General features: G+C 38.9%; 1 protein-coding gene across 2 annotated transcripts in view; it reads left to right on the top strand.

Moving 5' to 3' along the window:
* Positions 1-24,623, top strand: part of CFAP44 (cilia and flagella associated protein 44) — a 120,335-nt gene that overhangs the window by 51,333 nt on the left and 44,379 nt on the right. For both annotated transcript variants that reach the window (XM_028505023.2, XM_036018093.1), the window contains exons 16-19: positions 5,485-5,646; positions 8,606-8,848; positions 19,669-19,814; positions 20,421-20,691. In XM_028505023.2, coding sequence (XP_028360824.1) covers positions 5,485-5,646; positions 8,606-8,848; positions 19,669-19,814; positions 20,421-20,691 — 822 coding nt within the window. The remainder of the gene's footprint in view (positions 1-5,484; positions 5,647-8,605; positions 8,849-19,668; positions 19,815-20,420; positions 20,692-24,623) is intronic.

The raw sequence follows: 24,623 nt of genomic DNA, 5'->3' as shown, positions 1-24,623 counted from the left end.
CTCAGAGAAAAAAGTGATTCTGTGGTACTAGCTCTCAGGTTTGCGGATAACATGCTCTGCACACTGGCACTGGGGATGAAGGGAGGCCAGCTCTGGGAGGTTACTGGGCAGTTAGGCTCCGAGGCTTTGTTTCCCTGACTGGAATGCCAACTGCCTGGCAACCTCAGCTGCGCTTCTGTGTTTGACCTTGCACAGGTCTCTGGGCTCAGCTGCAGTTCATACTGCCCACTCCTGCAGGAATGCCCACTGAATCTCTTTCCTCCTCCCATTGCAGGGAACGCCAGCCACGGCCTGATTCTTCCCCTTTTTGGATGGATCCCTACTATGAGCTTCTAGCTGCAGTGCTGCATCTATGGCTCTCTTGAGCTCTTCTCCCTTCCCACGTCCCCAGTTTGCTCCCACTTGCCCATTTTTAGAAGTTTAAAGTGTGATTGCTCAGGCATGTGTGTGTGTTGAGCAGAGAATCCTTTGTTGAGTTATAGCTGTTCATATTGTTGAACCTTCAAGGGGAGAAACCAAGGGGATCTCTCATGCTGCCATATATTGATGTCCATGATTAATACTTGTGGGCTTTCTTTTTGACCTTTATTTTCTTTATTTTTCTTGCCTTATTTGGGCTGACTTTTTAAAACATTATTTTACTTTTCCTTCTAGTAGTTTAGAAATCATACATCTGTTTCTATTCTTTCAATGCTTACTTTACATTTTAACATATGTCCTTAACTCATGAAAGTTTAATGTTAATTCTTTACCCTCCTACCTGACAATGCAAGTACCTTAGGACTTTCCCTCTGCCTTCCTTCTAGAACACGGGTGGCAAACACAAGGCCCACGGGCTGAATCTGGCCCTCCACCTTGTTTTATCTGGCTTGGCACCTTGTTTCTACCTGGTGGCAGCACTGAGCTTTCGCTTAACTGTTAAGGAGTAGTTACATTTATACAATCCTAAAATTATATTCGTCCCTTTGAAGGCAACCGTGAGGCTGATGTGGCCCCTGGTGAAAATGAATTTGACACCCCCGTTCTAGAATGATATTCTGTTGTTGTGTATTTTAAAAATAATAATATCTTATAACATTTTAAAATATAAGTATTTAAAATCTCACAATATATATTTAATTGGAGTTCACTAAAAATTATCCACATGTTGACCACTTTCTTTGTTCTTTATTCCTTCTTTCATCTGGGAATATTTCCTTCTGTATAAAGTACATTCTTAAAAACTTCTCTTACGGAAGGTCTGCTATTGGTAAGCTCTCTCAATTTTAATGATTTCCTTTCATTATTGAAAGACTTTTTTTTAGCATAGAAGTCTAGATAGCAGTAGTTTTCTTTCAGCTTCTTCAATGTAGTGTTCCAGTGCCTTCTAACTTCCGTTGCTTCTGCCACCTATTGGTGTCATTACTCCTTTGAAGGTAATTTGCTTTTTTTTTTTTTTTCCTGGCTGTGTTTAGAATTTTTCTGTTTTTGGTGCCCATTAGTTTTGTTCTGATGTGTCTAGGTGCTTGAATCCATTGATTTGTAACTCATATCAATTTTGGAAAAAAATTTAGCCACTTTGTCTTGAAATGTTCCTTTTGTTCCCCCACTCTCTCTCTCAGAACCTGATCAAGTAGGGTTAGGGTTTCTCGATCTTATTTTTTTTATCCTATATTTTGTCTTTTCTAGCTTAACAAAGTTTCTCTAGGCTTCATTTTACAGTCTTTTTTTCTCATGTATTTCCCATTGACTATCTCTTCATTTATCTTGTGTTTAAGCCACACTTTGTGACCTTAATTTCAACTTTTTAATTTGTTTAGTTCTTGCAGTTTTATTTGGTTCTTTTTGTGGATATTTGTTTTATTGGATTTCTGCATATTTGTTTTCTGTATTTCAAGCTTTTCTTTTATTTCTTTTAACGTAGCATGATTTTGGTGCTGTGTCTGATCATTTCAACATCTGAAGTTTTTGAGGATTTTCTTCTGTATTATCTTTGTTTTGTTGACTCTCATTCCTGGTATCTTGTTTCTACATTTGTCTGGTTATCCTATCATCACGGACATGGTTGAGTATCTATCTTCAGCGACTGAATAAATGATTACCCTTTTACCCTCTTGGAAAAAAAATTTATCCTGAGGCCACAGGATGATGGGCAGCTGGTTCCCACATCTTGGAATGCCTGTCCAGTGAAGGCACTTTGTGGAATGCTGCCACGCTTTGCACTGCTGCTCTGCCCCTTACCCTGGCTCAGCTTCAGCGTGTGCTGGCCACTCTGGTCTTTCTGCTGTCTCTGCCTCTCTGGTTTGCCCAGTAGGGTTTGCACCTCTCCCTGCACTTCTGTCATGTCTGCTGGGGCCACAGAGAGTAGTGCCAGATTGCATTGGTGGTTCCTGTCCCTGTCCTTCACCATCCCTCCCATCTCCCCTGTTCATTCCATAGTCCCACCTTTAGATGGTGTAGTGTGAGGATCTCGCAGACGTGTTTGTGGGTTGAGCAGGGAATCCTGTGTTGAATTACAGCTGTCCAATTTGTAACTGCAAGGGAAGAGAGCTGAAGGTCCATTCAGACACTTCCACAGCTACCCACTGGGCACTGTTACCACTAGTTCACTCATTTCCCAGGGCTTTCATAATAAAATACCACAGTCTGGGTGGCCTAAACCACCAAAATTTATTTTTCACAATTTTTTAAGCAAAATCAAGGGCCGACAGGTTTACTTTCTTCTGAGGTGTCTCTCCTTCTCTTGTAGATGACTACCTTCTCCCTGCATTTTCACCAGGTCATTCCTTTTTGTCCTAATTATCTCTTCCTTGTAGGTGTCCTTCCTATAAGGACACCTGTCATATTGGATTAGAGCCCACCCTAATGACCCTATTTTAACATTATTACCTGCTTAAAGGCCCTATCTTCAAACACCCTTGTAGATGCCGTACATATTTTACATCAGAATGCCATATATATTATATTCTTGTATTACATAGTCACATAGTTACTATGTAATACAAGTTACATACTTGTATTACAAGTCACATTCTGAGAGCTAGGGCATTAGGACTTCTGTGTATGAATTTTGTGGGGTGACATACTTCAGACCACAACAACTTGTAAGAACTCAACTTTAAATGTCAAATAGTTAAATATTTCATATTCTGATCTCAACCTGTCTTTCTTCCAGCCTGTTCAGTTGGCTCTCCCTGTTTTACTTGTTCTCTGGTGTTACAGTAACCTCTTGTTCATTCACCATTTGCTTTCTCTAACCCATTAGTTCCTTCCTGTCCTAACTTCCTTCCATGTCCAACTCAAATTTCATGATTGTCCATATCAATAAGGATAAATACAATTCTTTCAAAGCCTTGATCTTCCTATCCCTCTGTCTTTTCATACCTATATGGCAGAAATTTATCCCTGAATGCTCCCAACTGATGTATATTTGCATGTAGTGATCAGCCCAGGACATCTGGAGATATGCATCAGGGAAGATTAGGTCCTTCAGAATTGAGTGATTCAAACGGCCTTAAAACAGTCCATGGGCTGGTCAGAAATCTTGCATCAACTTCATCTCTTACCCATGATGACCATTTTAAAACTTATCTCTTCAACACTTAAAACCCCCCACTGTCACTCTCTTTCATTCTCAGCATCCCTTATTTCAGAGAAAAACTTGGGACCCTCAGCTAGGGACCCCTTCACCTTCCCGCTACCAAACACAAAATTTGGTTTCCTCTGTGCTCACCTGCTCCTCTGCCTCTTTTACCAATGACATACTGTCTTCCTTCCTACTTGAGGCCACTTCTGCCTCTTGACCTTTAGATTTTACTCTCCTCCACTTTTTTTCAAGATTTCACACTACTTATTTTCTATTTTCTGTCATAAAAATTTAACCTCACCTGTTTACTGGATCATTTCCATCAGTATTTAAATATGTTTGCATCTCTCCCACTCACAAAAAATAAATTATTTGACATCATGTTCTGCTCCATCTTTGTCTCCAGGTTTTCTCATGAGGACTGATAATTTTCACAAGTTTTATTTCCTTACATCTCACTGTTTCCTTTACACTCTCTTACCAGTATCTAGCCTCATTATTCCACTAAACCAGCTTTTCTAAAGACACCAATGGTATCCACTTAATGTTTTTATTTCTTACCTTTCTTGATCTCTTAGCCTCATTTGATCCTGTTGATCCTTATTTCCTCTTTGAACTACCATCTCCCTTTGACTTTCGTAACATTTTGCTCTGATGGCTCTTTTTCTTGCAACTTCTAATTATTTCTTCTCAGTCTCTGTCACCCAGCCATTGAATATTGTTTCCTTAAGGCTCTGTCCCAGTCTGTCCCCCCACTCTGTTCTCTTGACTGAGGTGATGCCACCCAGGCCCACAACTTCCTTATCAGCCCAGTGTGCTTCAGGATATTTGCACATGGCATTTCCTTTACACAGCATCTTCCCTCAGACCCTCCCTTGACACATTGTGTATTTATTCTCTACTCATCCTTCACATGAAGCATAGGTGCCACCTTCTCAGGAAGCTTTGCACAACCTTCTTGCTCTCGTGGCACCTCTGCAACACTTGTTGTAGTTATAATTTACATTAATTTCTATGCTTTGTCAAATGATAGGCTCTCCCATTAGAGGGAAGCTCTATAATGGCAGAAACCATACCTATTCTTCCTGTGATAATTTTACCCCTAGCACTTTTTACAACATGCTGAGTACGTGGTAGGTGTATAATAAGTAACTGTAGAATAAAATAACTAAATAAACAAACATTTTGAATAATGTGTGGGAGCTCAAGAGAGAGGTCAGGGCCAGAGAGAATAATTTGGAATTTAATTGCAATTCCATGGTAATGAAGCCTTGAGTTGGCCATAAGATTTTCCAGGGAGTGTTTATGAAGAGACTGGAAGGAAGAACTCAAAAACCTTGGGAACATTCACATTTAATGAGCTCTGGCTGACAGAGAATGATTCATCAAAGGAACTGGGACTTTTTTTTTCTTTTTTTAAAATTTTATTTTAATCATTGTTCAAGTACAGCTTTCTCCCACTTACTCCCATTCCAGCCCACCCACCCAACCCCCCCCCTTCCCCCCCATTATCCCCCACCCCTAGTTTTTGTCCATGTGTCCTCCGAATTTGGGAACTGGGACTCTTGCCACACATTACAGATTTTCCCTTTATAGTCCTAATTTTAATATTCTGCTCTTTTAGGCTAAAATGTTTCACAGCCACATTTTGACTCAGCAAATATGTACAGCATCTACAGGGGAAAAAATCTAAATCTAATATTGACATTTAGCTTATTGATTATAACACTATAATAGTATTAATAGTTGTGTATAGTGATTAATAAGATTGACTTAATGAATAATAATTGCAACAAGGAATTAAGTATCCTTCAAAAATAGTTAGTATACCTAAGGAATTATATTTTCTCTGGTTTGTAATATTTTTGAACTGCGCTTCTAAAAATTTGTGTAAGTATAATGTTTAATCTTTTTTTCAGCCTGATAGTACTTTACTGATTATCTGTGAAAATAACTATGTTCTTGAAGCTCCATTTCCAACCATAAGGGAGGAAGAGGATGATCATGATGCAGTTTCCTATGAAATCAAGGATATGTGCATAAAATGTTTCCATTTTTCAAGCGTCAAATCTAAGATTGTGGTATGAGATTCTTGAATCATTATCTCCTAATATTTTTTTTCTTGTTTAGTATGTCAAGTATCCTGTGGTAAGTGCTGGGAAAATACAAAGAAGAGTAAGCCGTAGAACCCATATTTTATGGTAGTAATGAATAGATATGAAAATCACAGTGCAAAGAAAAGAATTTTAGGGGCATGCGGAGAAAAGAATATAGGTTCTAACGGAAGGATGAGAGGACATTAAAGGTGACTGTATGGAGGTGACATTCGATACTTAAAGAATTAAAAGAATTTTGAAGCATGGAAAATGAGGAGGAGGGCAATAAAAGCTGGGAAAACATCCTGAGTGAAGGTAGACTTGTTTTTGAAGTTTGGGGAAATTAAGAATGGACTGGTAAAACAGGGATGCACCTTGTGGTGGGATGTGGCAAGAGTCTGTGACCAACACATGGATCTCCTTAAATTCTACCCAAGTGTTTCAATTGTTTCACTTTATTTCTCAGACCATTGGAATCTATTGTGAGTTTCTGAGAAGGGGATTGATGTGATGAGATCATCTTGGGAGGTCATAGGGAGATAATTCTGAAGGTAAACACAATAAAGAGATAAAAGATGGGGTACTTCTGGCCAAGATGGAGGCATAGGTAGATTCACTGTGCCTCCTTACACAATCAAAAGAAGGATAACAACAAATTTAAAAACAAAAAACAACCAGAAATGTCAGGTATGGAAGTCCAACAACCAAGGAGTTAAAGAAACATTCATCCAGACTGGTAGGAGGGGCAGAGATGGACAGCCAGGGTGGAGAGTACTCATGGCAAGGTGGTGGCTGGAGGACCTGGGCAGGCGAGGTGGTGGCCAGTGGACCAGACTTGTTGGTCCCACATTTGTGTGCAGATAATGGGAGGGGCAACTGGGGAGTGAGACAGACCACACAACCCAGGGTTCCAGCACAGGGAAATAAAGCCTCAAAGCCTCTGACTGAAAACACCTGTGGGGGTTGAGGTAGCAGGAGAAACTGTCCTGTGAGTCTGGGAGAGCTTCACAGGAGAGTTTGTTGGAGAGACCCACAGGGTCCTACAATGTACACAAAACCACCCACCCAGGAATCAGCACCAGAAGGGTCCAATTTGCTTATGGGTAGCAGAGGAAGTGACTGAAAGCTGGCTGAGAGCTGAGCAAGTGGCATTGTTTCTTCTCAGTTGCTTCTCCCACATACAACACCACAGCACAGCCAAGTGCTTGCTTTGCCCTAGTTAATACCTAAGGCTCCACCCCTTACCACATAACAGGTGTGCCAAGCCCCCCAAAAAGGGCTCCATGAAAGAACAGATCAAAGCTCCAGAAAAAACACAATTAAGCAATGAAGAGATAGCCAAAATATCAGATGCAGAATTCACAACACTGGTAATCAGGATGCTCACAGAAATGGTTGAGCATGGTTGCAAAATAGAGGAGGAAGTGAAGGCTATGCAAAGTGAAATAAAGGAAAATGTACAGGGAACCAACAGTGATGGGAAGGAAACCGGGACTCAAATCAATGATTTAGAGCAGAAGGAAGAAATAAACATTCAGCTGGAACAGGATGAGGAAACAAGAATTCATAAAAATGAAGAGTCTGAGAAACCTCCAGGACAACTTCAAACATTCCAACATCCAACATCATAGGGGTGCCAGAAGGAGAAGAGGAAGAGCAAGAAGTTGAAAACTTATTTGGAGGGAAACTTCCCCAATCTGGCCAAGGAAAAGACTTCCAGGAAGTCCAGGAAGCTCAGAAAGTCCCAAAGCAGTTGGACCCAAGGAAGCACACACCAAGGCACATCATAATTATATTACCCAGGATAAAAGAGAAGGAGAGAATCTTAAAAGCAGCCAGAGAAAAGGAGACAGTTACCTATGAAGGAGTTCCCATCAGACTATCAGTTGATTTTTCAGAAGAAACCCTGCAGGCAAGAAGGAGCTGGAAAGAAGTATTTCAAATCATGAAAAGCAAGGATCTACATCCAAGTGTACTCTATCCAGCAAAGCTATAATTTAAAATGCAGATAAAGTGCTTCCCAGATGAGGTCAAGTTAAAGTAGTTCATCATCACCAAGCCCTTATTATATGAAATGTTAAAGGGAATTTTCTAAGAAAAAGGTGAAAAATATGAACAGTAAAGTGACAAAAGACTTATAACTATCAACAACTGAACCTAAAAAATCAAAAACTAAAACTAAGCAAGCAACTAGAACAGGAACAGAATCACAGAAATAGAGATCACATGGAGAGTTATCAGTAGGGAAGGGGAGGAGGGTTGGGGGAAAAGCTACAGGGAACAAGAAGCATAAATGGTAGGTACAAAATAGACAGGGGAAGTTAAATAATATAGGAAATGGAGAGTCCAAAGAACTTATATGTACAACTCATGGATGAACTAAGAGGGTGAGTGGGGGTAGGAGGGGGGAGGGAGGGCAGAGGGGAACAAGGGAGGAAAATGGGATACTGTAATAGCATCAATAAGATATATTAAAAATAAATAAATAAATAAATGTAAGAAGGAAGTAAAAGATGAAATGTAGGGATGCCAGTGTTGGCCAGTTGATAGATGCTGAAGGCTTGAGTCACAGTCTTAGTAAAAATAGAAACATCCTTCATAAATGGTTTCAGTCCACTTAATTTATGGGCTGACAAGGAGAAACTGAGAGAAACTGTATTTAGTTTCTTTATTAGGGGAATAATAGTGAAATAACTTCTTTAAAATCAGGATCAATGGAGGATAATACAGAAAGAAAGTTATTCTGAAGATTTGAAAAATCTAACAATAAAAATATATCACCAAGTTGATAGCTATTTTTCAATGATATTACTTGTTACATTAGAGCTGTAATTTTTTTCTAGAACCTTATCCTCCTTCTACTTTCTTTGTCATCCAGAATAGTGTAAATGAATTAATGAATTACAGTTGTTTTCACATCTCCTTAATGTCTCTTTTGCAAAAGAGATTAATAGAAATTGAGAAGAGAAAGAGACGAAAGGAGTTGAAGGAGAAGGAAAAGGAAGAAAGGAAGAAGCGTCTAGCAGCAGAGATGGGAAAAGATGGAGAAATGGAATCCCAAGAGGAGGAGGAAGAGGAGGAAGAAGAAGAGAAAGAGGAACCCTTGCCCGAAATCTTTATTCCATCAACCCCCTGTCGCATCCTCTGTGGATTTTACTCTGGGCCAGGGAAGTTCTGGCTTTCTTTGGTGAGTAATAATGTAATAAATGATTTTCATGTCATCCCTAAATATATTTGATAGTCATTATTTTCCAGTACATTTTTACTTTCCCTTATGGCAAGACTTCATTTATTAACTCCTAGTAAAGGCGTGGATTTTGAAGAATGAACATTACAGTTTTTGTTTTTGTTTTTGTTTTTTTTGGTGAGAAAGGGAAGATATCTTTATTCTTTTGTTTTGTTTTGTTTTGTTTTGTTTTGTTTTTTAATATATTTTATTTATTATGCTATTACAGTTGTCCCATTTCCCCCCTTCTCTCCCCTCCACCCTGTACCCCCCTCCCACCCACATTTCCCCCTTTAGTTCATGTCCATGTGTCATACTTATGAGTTCTTTAGTTTCTACATTTCCCGTACTATTCTTGCCCTCCCCCTATCTATTTTCAACCTACATTCTATGCTACTTATTCTCTATACCTTTCCCCCCTCTCTCCTCCTCCCACCCCCCTGCTGCTAACCCTCCATGTGCCCTCCATTTCTGTGGTTCTGTTCCTGTTCTAATTGTTTACTTAGTTTCTTTTGGTTTTGCTTTAGGTGTGGCTGTTAATATTTGTGAGTTTGCTGTCCTTTTACTATACATGTCTTTTCTTTATCTTCTTTTCTTAGATAAGTCCCTTTAGCATTTCATAAAATAAGGGCTTGGTGATGATGAACTCCTTTAACTTGACCTTATCTGAGAAGCACTTTATCTGCCCTTCCATTCTAAATGAGAGCTTTGCTGGATAGAGGAATCTGGGATGTAGGTCCTTGTCTTTCATGACTTGGAATATTTCTTTCCAGCCCCTTCTTGCCTGTAAGGTCTCTTTGGAGAAATCAGCTGACAGTCTGATGGGAACTCCTTTGTAGGTGACTGTCCCCTTACCTCTTGCTGCTTCTAGGATTCTCTCCTTTGTTTTTACCTTGGCTAATGTAATTATGATGTGCCTTGGTGTGTTTCTTCTTGGGTCCAACTTCTTTGGGGCTCTCTGAGCTTCTTGGATTTCTTGGAAGACTGTTCCCTTTGCCAGATTGGGGAAGTTCTCCTTTATTATTTGTTCAAATACGTGCTCAATCTGTTGCTTTTCCCCTTCCGATTCTGGTACCCCTATAATTCGGATATTGGAACGTTTAAAGGTGTCTTGGATGCTCTTAATCTTTTCCTCAATTTTTTGAATTCTTATTTCATCATGCTTCCCTGCTTGGTTGATTCTATCTTCCTTCTGGTCCACTGTATTGTTTTGAGACTCATATTCCTTCCTTTCACTATTGGCTCTCCTCCGCGTGTCTTCCTGCATCTGTTTTATGGTAATCTGCATTCTTTCATCTAAATTTCGTCCAAAATCAACCAGTTCCGTGAGCTTTCTGATCACCAGTGTTTTGAACTGTGCATCTGATAGATTGGCTAATTCTTGGTCGCTCAAAAGGATGAGTCCTGGGGGACTGATCTGCTCTGTTGAAAACATATTTTTTTTCCCCTGTCTCTCCTTTTTTTTTTTTTTTCCGGTCTGGTTGCTCTTGTTACGGTGGGGGGCAGAGCCTCAGGTGCTCACCGGGGCTGGGCACGCCAGTCGCTAGATTGTGACATTATATGTGGGGGTGGGGCGGGAGCGGGAGCAGGGCGGGAGAAAACAATGGCGGTAGTTCCGTTCCCCTGGACTCAGACCCTTGTCTGGGCTTCTGGGCCGTGAGTTCTGCCCTGGTCCACAATCGCTACCCCTCTGGGTCTGCCAGCCGCAGCTTGCGTACTCAGGGATCACCGCTGCCTTCTTGCGCCCCCGGATGGCTTTTGCGACGATTTTGCGCCAAACCTTCCCCCGACCTCCGCGTGCCGCTGACCCGAGCCAGCCCCGCGCCTGCCCGGCTCGTCTTCTCCTACCTGTCCGGATGAAAGCATCTACTTCAACTTCTTGGCTGCCCGACTTCCATTCAGATAAATCCTCTGCTGGATCTGGGTGTTATTCTGATAGTAAATTATTGTTGTAAATTATTGGTTTTTCTAATCTTGGTTGTACGAGGAGGTACGGTGCATCCACCTATTCCTCCATCTTGCCGGAAGTCCCAACGTTACAGTTTTTTAATATCATCTTAATATATGTCATATATGTCTACTTGTTATATCTGTTATCATCTAGGACAATCATGGGTGTTCCAGGAGGTCTAAGGGGAGAAGAACTGAAGTATATATGGCTTATCAATTTTTCCCAGTTTTACTGAAATATAATTGACATATAGCACAGTATAAGTTTAAGGCATATAGCATAGTGATTTGATTTACATATATGGTTAAATGATGACCACAGGAAATTAATATCCACCCTATACTTTTATTTGCTAAGTATGGAAACTTACCCCGTACCTGGCACCATTCTAAGTGATCTACCCAACAACCCTCTAAAATAATTGCCTTTATTTACATTCTACATACAAATAACCCAAGGCATAGAGAGGTTAAGTAACTTGTGCAAGGTCACACAGCGGGTTGGAACCAGGATCTGGACTCAAGCTGTCTGGCTGTAGAGTCCATGCTCTTACCAGTAAACTACACCTGTGTATATGGTTAAGTTATAGTTCACAGAGGCAATGACACTTGATCCAACTACTTGCCAACTTGTGCCTACATGTAAGCAGATGCTGTGAAAACCAGTCTCATTTTGAAGTCGTGACCACAGTTCTGAAATCAGTACTCACACTGTAGTCTGGCTCTGCTACCCAGACCTGTTCGCTTTCCCATTTTTCAAGTTCTTGTTTTAATTCTTTCTTCTCCCCTCAAATAGTTTGTGTCTTCCTTCACTTTCCATTGATAACCTCATCTCACGTTTCATTGAGAAAATAAAATAAGGACCATCAGATGGAATTATCTTGACTCAATCGGATCTAGTGCTCTCCAGGGATCCATATAAGTTGAATCTGCTTTGCCTGTTGTACATCTTGAATGGTCTCTGCAACTGCCCAGTGACACTTCCAGATGGCCTCTCGATCCCACCCACTCTCAGTTTGTCAAAGATTTGCTCCTGAAATAAGCGACATGGTCTTCTGTATCATCAACTTCTCTCTATTTACTCAGTTCTCATCAGCACATAAACATGCTTTAGTACTTAACCTTAAAAATTCCCTTAACCTCTTTTTCCTTCCCCTCCACTCCTGCTTTATATGAAACCTTATTGAAGTAGTTGTCTATAGTTGTTGGCTTCATTTCTTCACCTCCTATTTGCTCTTCAATCCCTTCTAGTTGAGTTTCTGTCTCCACCAACTTCAAAGATTTCCATATGACCAAGCTCAGTGGTCACTTCTCTGTCCATGTGACATTTCAGAAACATTTGATGGAGCTGAGCCTCCATCCTTCTCTTTTCAAAATAATTTTTATTTTCAAATTAGAGTTGATGTGCAAGATTATATTAGTTTCTAGGTATACAATACAGTAGTTAGACATTTATGTAACCTATGACATTATCACCTCGTAAAGTCTAGTACCCATCTGACACCATATGTAGTAACTACAATAATATCAACTGTATTGTATTTTACATTCCTGTGATTATTTTGTAACTACCAATTTCTACTTCTTAATCTCTTCCTCTTTACTCCCAGCTCCCTAACCACCCCTCTCATTTGGCAGCTATCAAAATATTCTCTGTATTTGTGAGTCTGCTTCTGGTTGGCTTGTTTATTTTGTTTTTATTGTTTTTAGATTCCACATATAAGTGAAATCATATGACATTTGTCTTTCTCTGTCTGATTTATTTCACTTAGCACAATATCCTCTAGGTCCATCCATGTTGTTATAGATGACATGATTCATTTTTTTATGGCTGAATCATAGTCCATTGTATATATGCATTAGTTATTTATCCATTCACCTATTGATGGACATTTAGATTGTTTTCATATCTTGGCTATTGTAAATAATGCTACAATGAACATATGGATGTATATGTCTTTTCAATTTAATGTTTTGGGTTTCTTTGGGTAAATTCCCAGAAATGGAATTGCTAGCTCCTTCTTTGTCTCTTGTTAGTCAATTAATATTTGACAAAGGGGAGACAAGCATATGGTGAGGTAAAGACAGTCTCTTCAATAAATGGTGTTGGGAAAATTGGACAGGTACATGCAAATAAATGAAACTAGGCCACCAAATTATACAATATACAAAAATGAGCTCAAAGTGGATAAAAGACTTAAATGTAAGTTGCAAAACCACAAAAATCTTGAAAACATAGGCATTAACATTTCAGATATTTTGCATAGCAGTGTTTTTGCTGATATATCTCTCTGGGCAAGGGAAACACAGGAAGAAAATAAACAAATGAAACTACATCAAATTGAAATACTTCTACACAGCTAAAGAAACCATCATCAAAATAAAAAGGTAACCCATTGTATGGGAGAACATATTTGCCAATGATACATCTGGTAAGGGTTTAATTTCCAAAATATCTAAAAAACTTATACAACTCAACACTAGGAAGATAAACAAATTGATGAAAAATGAGCAAAGGCCTGAATAGACACTTCTCTAAAAAGTACATACAGATGACCAATAGACATATGAAAAAATGCTCAACATCACTAATCATCAGAGAGATGCAAATTAAAACCACAATAAGATATCACCTCACACTTGCCAGAATGGCTACCATCAATAAATCAACAAACAACAAGTGCTGGTGAGGTTGTGGAGAAAAAGGAACCCTTGTGCACTGTTGATAGGAATGCAGACTGGTACAGCCACTGGGGGAAACACTATGGAGTCTCCTTAATAACTAAAAATGGAACTCCCTTTTTACCCAGTGATTCCACTTCTGAGAATATATCCCAAGAATCACCATATGTTCTTTTGAACTGGTGTTTCAAAAGAACATATGCACCCCTATGTTCACAGTAGCATTATTTATAATAGCCAAGGTCTAGAAACAACCTAAGTGCCCATAAGTAGAAGAATGGATAAAAAAATCCATGGTGCATTTACACAATGGAATACTATACAGCAGTAAAAAAGAAGGGACTCTCACCTTTAGGGACAGCATGGATGGACCTAGAGAACATTATGCTAAGTGAAATAATCCAGTTAGTGAAAGATGAATACCATACAATTTCAGCATATGTGGAACCTAATGAAAAAAATAAACTAATGAACAAAATAGAAACAGAGGCATGGACACATGGAACAGGCTGAGAGCTATTGTGGGGGGACTGGATGAAAGAAGGTGAAGGGGTTAACCAAAGAGCATGCATGCATATCCCATGAACATGGAAAACAGTGTGGGGCTTGCCTGAGGCAGGGTGGGGCTGCTGGGTAGAAGCAGGCAAAGGAGGAAAAAGTGGGAATTAATTATAATAGCATAAACAATAAAATATAATTTGAAATGACAGGTTAAAAAAACAATAAAAATAATCTTTTTTTGTCTCGTATAAGTCTTGCTATTCCAGCTTTTTTTGTGTGTTTGTTTCCATTTTCATGAAATATCTTTTCCAGCCCTTTACTTTTAGTCTGTGTCTTTTGGTCTAAAATTAGCCCCTTGTAAACATCATATGTAAGGGCCTTGTTTTCCACTCAGCCACTGTACATCTTTTTATTGGAGCATTTTACCCATTTGTGTTTAAAGTAATTGTTGATAGATATGTATTTAGTGGCATTTTCTTCTCCTCCTCCCCCCCCTCCTCTTCTTCTTCTCCTTCTTCTTCTCCTTCTCCTCTTCTCCTTCTTCTCCTTCTCTTCTCTCCTTCTCCTTCTCCTTCTCCTTCCCTCTCCTTCTCCTTCTCCTTCTCCTTCTCCTTCTTCTTCCTTCTCTTTCTTTCTTCTTCTTTCTTCTTCTTCTTCTTCTTCTTCTTCTTCTTCTTCTTTTTCCCCTCCTTCTCCTCCTCCTCCCTCTTCTTCTTCTCCTTCTCCTCCTCCTCCTGCTTCTCCTTCTCCTCCTGCTTCTCCTTCCTTCTTCTTCCCCTCCTCCTTCTTCTCCTCCTCCTGCTTCTTTCTTCTTCTTCTTCTTTTTCCCCTCCTTCTCCTCCTCCTCCCTCTTCTTCTTCTCCTTCTCCTCCTCCTCCTGCTTCTCCTTCTCCTCCTGCTTCTCCTTCCTTCTTCTTCCCCTCCTCCTTCTTCTCCTCCTCCTGCTTCTTTCTTCTTTTTAAAAATATAGTTTATTGATTATGCTATTACAGTTGTCCCATTTTCCCCCCTTCACTTCCCTCCACCCTACTCACCCTCTCCCACCCACATTCCCCCCTTTAGTTCATGCCCATATGTCATACTTACAAGTTCTTTAGCTTCTACATTTCCCATACTGTTCTTAACCCTCTCCCTGTCTATTTTCTACCTACCATCTATGCTACTTATTCTCTGTACCTTTTCCCTCTCTCTCCTCCTCCCACTTCCCTGTCGCTAACCCTCTAGGTGATCTCCATTTCTGTGGTTCTGTTACTGTTCTAGTTGTTTGCTTAGTTTGTTTTTGTTTTTGTTTTGAGTATGGTTGTTGATAATTGTGAGTTTGCTGTCATTTTACTGTACATGTTTTTGATCTTCTTTTTCTTAGATAAATCCCTTTAACATTTTATATAATAAGAGCTTGGTGATGATGAACTCCTTTAAGTTGACCTTATCTGGGAAGCACTTTATCTGCCCTTCCATTCTAAATGATAGCTTTGCTGGGTAGAGTAATCTCAGATGTAAGTCCTTGCCTTTTATGACTTCAAACACTTCTTTCCAGCTCCTTGTTGCCTGCAAGGTTTCTTTTGAGAAATCAGCTGACAGTCTTATGGGAACTCCTTTGTAGGCAACTGTCTCTTTTTCTCTTGCTGCTTTTAAGATTCTCTCCTTATCTGTCATCTTGGGTAATGTAATTATGATGTGCCTTGGTGTGTTCCTCCTTGGATCCAACCTCTTTGGGACTCTCTGAGCTTCCTGGACTTCCTGGAAGTCTATTTCCTTTGCCAGAATGGGGAAGTTCTCCTTTATTATTTGTTCATATAACTTTTCCACTTGTTGTTCTTCCTCTTCTCTTTCTTGTGTCCCTATAATTTGGATGTTGGAATGTTTAAAGATGTCCTGGAGGTTTCTAAGCCTCTCCTCATTCTTTTGAATTCTTGTTTCTTCATTCTTTTCTGATTGGATGTTTCTTTCTTCCTTCTGGTCCACTCCACTGATTTGAGTCCAAGTTTCCTTCCCATCACTATTGGTTCCCTGTACATTTTCCTTTATTTCACTTAGCATAGCCTTCATTTTTTTCATCTAATTTGTGACTAAATTCAACCAATTCTGTGAGCATCCTGATCACCAGTGCTTTGAACTGTGCATCTGATATGTTGGCTATCTCTTCATTGCTTAGCTGTATTTTTTCTGGAGCTTTGATCTGTTCTTTTGTTTGGGCCATTTTTTGTTTGTTTTCACGTGCCTGTTATGTACTGAGGGGTGGAGCCTTAGGTGTTTGCTTGGGTGGGGCAACTCAGTCAGTGCATTGTGACACTGTATGTGGGGTGGTGTCCAAGAGGGAACAATGGTGCTTGCTCTGCTCTCTTCCGGATTTCAGTCACTTCTGCCACTTCCCACAAGCAAATTGGGCCCTTCTGGTGCTGATTCCCAAATGGTGGGTCTGTGTACATTATAGGATTCTGTTGGTCTCTCCAATGAACTCTCCTGTGAGGCTGGGAGTTTCTCCCGGCACCTCAACCCCCACAGGTGTTTTCAATCGGTGTTTTGAGGCTTTATTTCCCTGCCCTGGGACCTTGGGTTGCACAGTCTGTTTTGCTCCCCAGTTTCGCCTGGTTTATCTGCACGCAAATGTGGGACCACCCACAATCCCACAACACAAAGCCGCCTTGTGTGTTGCACCCCTCCACAATCCACTGCCTTAGTGGGTCCGCCAGCTGCCACTTTGCCCCAAGCACTCTCCACCCTGCCGCCCAACTCCACCCCTCCTATGGGTCTGGGTGAATATTTCTTCTTTAACTCCTTGCTTATCAGATTTCCATACAGTTCAATTTTCTGTCAGTACTGGTTGTTTTTTTTGTTTCTAAATTTTTGTTGTTCTTATTTTGGTTGTGCAAGGAGGCACACTATGTCTACCTATGCCTGCATCTTGGCCAGAAGTTCTCCTTCTCCTCCTCCTTCTTCTTCAAGAAGACCTTCTCCTCCTCCTTCTTCTTTAACATTTCATGTAATGCAAGTTTGGTGATGACGAACTCCTTTGACTTTTCTTGTCTGGTAAGCTCTTTATCTGCACTTCGATTATAAATTATAGCTTTGCATGGTAGAGTAAACTTGGTGCAGGCTCCTGTTTGCATTATTTTGAACAGTTTGTGCCATTCCCTTCTGGCCTGCAAAGTTTCTGTTGAGAAATCAGCTGACAGTCTTATGGTCACTAACTGCTTTTTTTCTTGCTGCTTTTAAGATTCTCTCTTTGTCTTTAATCATTGGCATTTTTATTATGATATGTCTTGGTGTGGTCTTCTTTGAGTTCATTTAGTTTTGAATTCTCTCATCTTTTGAATTTGTATGTCTATTTCTTTCACCATGTTAGGGAAGTTTTTGTCATTTTTTTTCAAATAGATTTTAAATTCCTTTTTTTCTCTCGTCTCCTTTTGGCATCCCCATAATGTGAATGTTGGTACTCTTGAAGTCCCAGAGGCTCCTTAAAAATCTCCTTATCTCTTCTCACTTTTTTAACTTTTTTTTTTGGCAGTGGGGAGTATTTTTTTGCTTCCTTATCTTCCAAATCACTAATTATATGCTCTGTTTCATCTACTCTACTGTTGATTCCATGTAATATATTCTTTATTACAGTTATTGTATTTTTCACTTTTGACTTTTTTTCTGTTTTACATCTCCATTTTTTATGTGTCCTGTCTCTTTGTTCTTACTAAATTCATCTACTCCTAAGTTCACTGAGCATCCGTATAACCAGTGTTTTGAACTCTGTATCTGGTAGATTGCTTGTCTCCATTTTACTTAGCTCTTTTTCTGGAGTTTTGTTATTTCATTTGGGTTATTTATTTATTTTTGTCTCTTCATTTTGGCTGCCACCCTGTGTTCATTTCCATGTGTTAGGTAGAGCTCCTACGTCTCTCAGTGTTGGTAGAGTGGTGTTATGTAGTAGGTGTCCTCTGGGCCCAGTGGTGCAGCCTCCCTGGTCACCAGGACTGGGTGTGTCAGGTTTGTGCCCCCGCCCCCCCATGTGAGCTGTGTGCCACCTTCCCTTTGTAGCTGAGCTTTGATTCCACTGGCACGTCAATGGCAGGGATCTACTCCATCCTTTTAAAAACACTTTATTTTCCTGTCTTAAAAGACATCACATTCTACTGGCCACTTTTTAGCCTTATCTGCTGGCTTCTCATATTCTGAACAAGGTTTTGAGATTTGAAGTACTCTAGGATGTGGTCTTGGACCCATTTTTTTTCTTGCTAGGTGACTTCATCTAGTCCTATGGCTTTAAATGTCAATTATATGCCAATTAGTATCAAATTTTTGTCTCTATTCTTGACCTCTCCTCTTACATTCAGACTCATATACCTACTCAACTTGACATCTCTTCTTGACACCTCAAAATTAACATATTCAAAATATAGCTTTTAAATCACTTTTGCCTCATGCAAACTGGCTCCATCTTTATCTCAGTAAATGAGACAAGCATCTACCCATATACTAAAACAAAACTTAGAGTTATTAATGCTTGTTCTCTTCCATACTCTTATATTCAAAGAATGTCTCTTTAAAGCAGCTTATGGTTAGGGTTCTTCTTTTAATCCTGTAGGTTGACCTTTGTCTTTATTTTAATAGAGTACTATGTCCAATTATGTTTAATGTGATTACTAATATATTTTAGATCAAACCCACCATCTTTTTAAAAATATTTTATTTATTTATTTTTAGAGAGGGAAGAGAGGGAGATAGAAAGAGAGAGAAACATCAATGTGCGGTTTCTGGGGGTCATGGCCTGCAACCCAGGCATGTACTCTGACTGGGAATCAAACCTGTGACACTTTGGTTCGCAGTCCGTGCTCAATCTACTGAGCTATGCCAGCCAGGGCAAATCCACCATCTTATTCACTATTTTTCTTCATCACACCAATTCTATGTTCCCTTTTTCACCTTCTGGATGATTAAGGTAATTTTCTGCTCTATTAGGTTATTAGTTATACATTCTTTTACTATTTATTTAGAGGTGATCCTAAAGATCATAATATGTATCCTTAACCTAATATGGTGTTAATTTGATGTAAATTTATTCTCATGCTAGTTCCAGAGAAAAAGACCTTAGAGCACTTCATTCCATGCATCTTCCTTCATTGTCATGTATTTTATTGTTATATATGTATTTGTGTCCCCAAAAGGCATTTTACTATTGTTTTATATTCTTGGTATCATTTTGGTATATTATTTTTCTTTCTGTTATTCCTTTCTACATCTTTGCAATTACATCTTCTGCCTAAAAAATAGCCTTTGATATTTTCTTTAATGTAGGGTGTGTTGATGACAAATTTTCTGGTGTTTGTCATGATCTATAAAATTCTGTTATTAAATACTGCTTATTCAGGGTAATATTTAAATAGAATTCAATACATAGTCAGAGCTGAGAACTCTCTTCTCTTACTTTTAAGTAGAAACAAATTATTGTGTTTTATCATTATAATTGTATAGTTGAATATAAATGGAAAATGGAGATACTTTATAAAACCTATCTATAATCATAGAATTCATATAAAGTAGATGTTTTAAGACATCTATTTTATGATTTAAAATTTGAAATAATCAAAAACTTCTCATGTAGTCATATGTGTCTTACATTCAAATGCTACCTTCTGTGTTATTTATCTCTTTTCTAGGGTGGCTATGATGCTGGTTTTCTATATCACTGTGAGTTCCCTCCATATGACAAAAGCAGTAATATCACAGAAAAGAAAGATGAACCTTTTGATTTCCGTTTTCTTGAGGATGCAGAAGATAATCCCATCCATACCATCACTTTCAGGTGAACAGAATTTCAGAAAGCTTTTAAAAAACTATAACCCATTGGTATCTATAGTTTTGCCCATTATGAATATTGTCAATTTTTAAAGATCTATCCAAATGGAGGGGTACTCAAATAATGATAAATAAATCAAAGGAAGAAACAGAGTCAAAGCTAATCCTGAAACTGTATTTCAATCTATTTTATCAAATATTTTGCAAATAATTCTGTTTATCACATAATTGAGTTTCATGGATTCACTGTTATTTAGGAGGATGCCAGTGCATAGTCAGATAATGTAGCTTCAGGGTTATGATTCTGGAGAACTCACAGATTGAATTATTACTCCTTTAGTAATTAGTAATGAAGCATATGCGCCAGTCATTCTTTTGGAGACCAAATGCAATAACTCCAACTGTCAAATAGGCTTCCCCCTGCCACCCTTTATCTTTTTGTATTAGTTTGCTGAAACTTCCATGGTTAGTTAGGGCTTCAGCATGTGAGTTTTTAGGGGAACATAATTTAGTCCATCATAGCTTTATTACTAAATATTTAGTCATTTGTCAATTAATTTAAAATTAAACATTTCAGATTAATATGAAGAACAATTTACTTTTTATTTCATAGTTTTAACCAGGATATGATGTTTTGTGGGATGCAAGATGGAGCAATTCGAATCTATCTTCTAAGACAGGATGACTCTTCATTGACCAGTATGGAACACTATTGGCACTTCAGTATCCATGACAATAATTATGGATGTATTAAAGGCATTTCTACTAGCTATGATGACCGTTTTTTGGTTACCATTGGAGCAGATAGTAATATTTTTGTTTTCAGCATTTTTTCTGTATACGAGTTACAGAAAAGCATGAGAGCCAAAGTGCCATCTCCCAGGGTATGTAACAAACAACCACAACAACAACACCCTTTATTTTAAAACAGTAATGTTAAAATTGTTCATATTCTCTAAAATTTGAAAACTACTCAGACACATTTACCTTATAGACTAATCTTCCTACCATTATTATAATCTTGACTTTCTGGTGCCTGTTTTTTGAATACTAAAGGTGTTGAATTCCCTTTCTTTCTTAAGGTATAGAATGTCCCAAATTTAAAAAAAATAGTGTCAATTTTCTGTATCAATCACTTAATCAAAGTTTGTTTTCAAAATGCACATTTTTTCAGAGAGATATATATATATTGTGCTTTTTATTTATTCAGTCACTCATTGAAGGGGTTTATGTGAGATGTACACTATAATTTGTACCTTGGAAAAGGGTTGTGAAAATATTGTTGTAGTATTAGAATATGATAGTGTGGGTCATGATTAAAGATTCAGTTAAATTATTCTATTTTAGGAATAATACATTATTAGCTTTTAATAAAGATTGATTAGTCAGATCCCCAAATTATATACTTTTGCCCTGTCAGAGGACCTGAATTTTCTATTATCGAAGTGGTCCACTTTGATTGAATTATTAATAACTGTTAGAATTTCTCCTAAGGAATAAAGAATTGTATTAGAAAGACTATATTTAAAATTCCTATGAACACATTGGCTTCCTACTTAACAGGTAGCCAACCTCAGGAGACCAGACAAAGAACATAGGAAAGATTTGAGAGGGAAAATTTTAATTTCTATTAATAGCAAAACAATTTGGAGAATGGACTGTTTTCTAAAAAAGTTCAGCTCAGGAAGGGGAATTACAGAATGGAAAGTGTATGAACAAGAAGAAAATCTTAGGACTTCTGGCCAAGATGGAGCGTAGGTAGATACACTGTGCTTCCTTGCACAACCAAAATGACAATGACAAATTTAAAAAGAAAAAACAACCAGAACTGCCATAAAATTGAACTGTATGGAAGTCTGACAACCAAGGAGTTAAAGAAACATTCTTTCAGACTGGTAGGAGGGGCAGAGACAGGCAGTCAGGGTAGACAGGACTCGTGACAAGGTGTTGGCTAGAGTATGGGGGTAGGCAAGGTGGTGGCAGGTGGACTGGACCAGGCAGTCCCACATTTGCATGAAGATAATGGGAGGAACAACTGGGGAGTGAGACAAATCACACAACCCAGGGTTCCAGTGTAGGGAAATAAAGCCTCAAAGCCTCTGACTGAAAACACCTGTGGGGGTTGAGGTAGCAGGAGAAACTGTCCTGTGAGTCTGGGAGAGCTTCAGAGGAGAGTTTGTTGGAGAGACCCACAGGGTCCTACAATGTACACAAAACCACCCACCCAGGAATCAGCACCAGAAGGGTCCAATTTGCTTATGGGTAGCAGAGGAAGTGACTGAAAGCTGGCTGAGAGCTGAGCAAGTGGCATTGTTTCCTCTCAGTTGCTTCTCCCACATACAACACCACAGCACAGCCAAGTGCTTGCTTTGCTCTAGTTAATACCTAAGGCTCCACCCCTTACCACATAACAGGTGTGCCAAACCCCCCAAAAAGGGCTCCATGAAAGAACAGATCAAAGCTCCAGAAAAAACACAATTAAGCAATGAAGAGATAGCCAAAATATCAGATGCAGAATTCACAACACTGGTAATCAGGATGCTCACAGAAATGGTTGAGCATGGTTGCAAAATAGAGGAGGAAGTGAAGGCTATGCAAAGTGAAATAAAGGAAAATGTACAGGGAACCAACAGTGATGGGAAGGAAACCGGGACTCAAATCAATGATTTAGAGCAGAAGGAAGAAATAAACATTCAGCTGGAACAGGATGAGGAAACAAGAATTCATAAAAATGAAGAGTCTGAGAAACCTCCAGGACAACTTCAAACATTCCAACATCCAACATCATAGGGGTGCCAGAAGGAGAAGAGGAAGAGCAAGAAGTTGAAAACTTATTTGGAGGGAAACTTCCCCAATCTGGCCAAGGAAAAGACTTCCAGGAAGTCCAGGAAGCTCAGAAAGTCCCAAAGCAGTTGGACCCAAGGAAGCACACACCAAGGCACATCATAATTATATTACCCAGGATAAAAGAGAAGGAGAGAATCTTAAAAGCAGCCAGAGAAAAGGAGACAGTTACCTATGAAGGAGTTCCCATCAGACTATCAGTTGATTTTTCAGAAGAAACCCTGCAGGCAAGGAGCTGGAAAGAAGTATTTCAAGTCACTAGAAGCAAGGACCTATATCCAAGATTTCTCTATCCAGCAACTGTCATTTAGAATGGAAGGGCAGATAAGGTACTTCCCAGATGAGGTCAAGTTAAAGGAGTTCTTCATCACCAAACCCTTATTTATGAAGTGTTAAAGTGACTTTTCTAAGAAAAAGACAATGATCAAAAATATGAACAGTAAAGTGACAAAAGACATAACTATCAACAACTGAACCTAAAAAATCAAAAACAAAAACAAGCTGGAACAGGAACAGAATCACAGAAATAGAGATCACATAAAGAGTTATCAGTGGGGAGGGGGAGGGGGAATGTGGGAAAAGGTACAGGGAATAAGAAACATAAATGGTAGGTACAAAATAGACAGGGGGAGGTTAAGAATAGGATGGGAAATGGAGAAGCCAAAAAATTTATATGTACGACCCATGGACATGAACTAAGGGGTGTGGAATGCAGGTGGGAGGGGTTGTACAAGGCAGAGGGGAATAAAAGGGAGTAAATGGGACAACTGTAGTAGCATAATCAATAAAATATATTTAAATATTAAAAAATTAAATATTAATGTGCTAAATTACCCACAAAAAATAATATCATTCTACCTGTTGTCAACTCTCTATATGGAAACATGTATTGGATAGAAAAAATACATTCTGCATATATATAATAGTGTCCTTTTATTTATGACTGCAACCAATATTTCTTAAATTACTGAAGTACACTCTGCTTTGAAGAAGGTGAAACCAGAAATAATTGAATAAACAAACCAGAAACTAAACTGTACATAGGTTTGAGGTTCTTACCTTATCATACTTTAGAATCAATGAGGGAGTTGTTAAAAGTACAGATGCTTGAGCCCTACTCAAGAGCAACTACATCAGAATCTCTGAAGGTGAGGCCCAGGTATCTGCAACCTATCCCTCCCCAGACCCCTGTAATTTTGCTATGCAACCAGTATTGAGAACAATGGGCATACATTTTGGAACTGCTGGGAGCATCTTTGTTTAAACTCAAATGTATTGAAAACAGCTGAGGCCAGAAGATCCTGGAAATCACACTAATTTGAAGAACTAAGAAGCTTAATTCTGGGCAATAAAACAATTTTAAAATGTAGTTCTTCTTATCTATTTGTCCACTGGTATGTGATTCAAACCCAGATGACCTCCTAGTGCCAGAGATTGCAAGGATCTATAAAAACAGACAGAAATAAACCCAACAGAGTATCTCTGGAAGTATGCCATGTGATGCTACCTTGAAGTCAGAATAGCCTGCATTATATCTGAAATAAACTTTAAACTACTGCTCCTTTTTTGATTTTCTATCCAGCTGCTCTCCTATCAGACTTCATCTTTTTTTATTTTATTTTTTGTTTACTTCCCTCCATTCATTCACATGCTCATCTGAGAGGACTTAAGTACTTCTAGCTTTGGACAATAACTGTTTTTAGAAACTGTAGTTACAAGAGAACAGTTGCTCAAGATTCAGAATTTTTTAAAAAATGGAGCATGTATATTATGTGACCAGTGTCTTGACCCTAAGTTGGTTATGAGACTAAACCATTCCTCACTGCTCTAACATGCTGAAGAAATCATCCAAAGGGGAGGGAGGTGGATGTTCAGTTGTCACATCAAAGAGATCAGCATTATTCTAGCAGCGTCCATTCTTGGTTAAGCCTTCTACTGTTAGAGATCTGAGGTTACATGATATACTTTATGC

This window comes from Phyllostomus discolor, chromosome 2 (assembly GCF_004126475.2).
Source record: "Phyllostomus discolor isolate MPI-MPIP mPhyDis1 chromosome 2, mPhyDis1.pri.v3, whole genome shotgun sequence".
NCBI lineage: Eukaryota > Metazoa > Chordata > Mammalia > Chiroptera > Phyllostomidae > Phyllostomus > Phyllostomus discolor.
The sequence above is the reverse complement of the archived record's forward strand: the minus strand, read 5'-3'. Positions and strand labels throughout refer to the sequence as shown.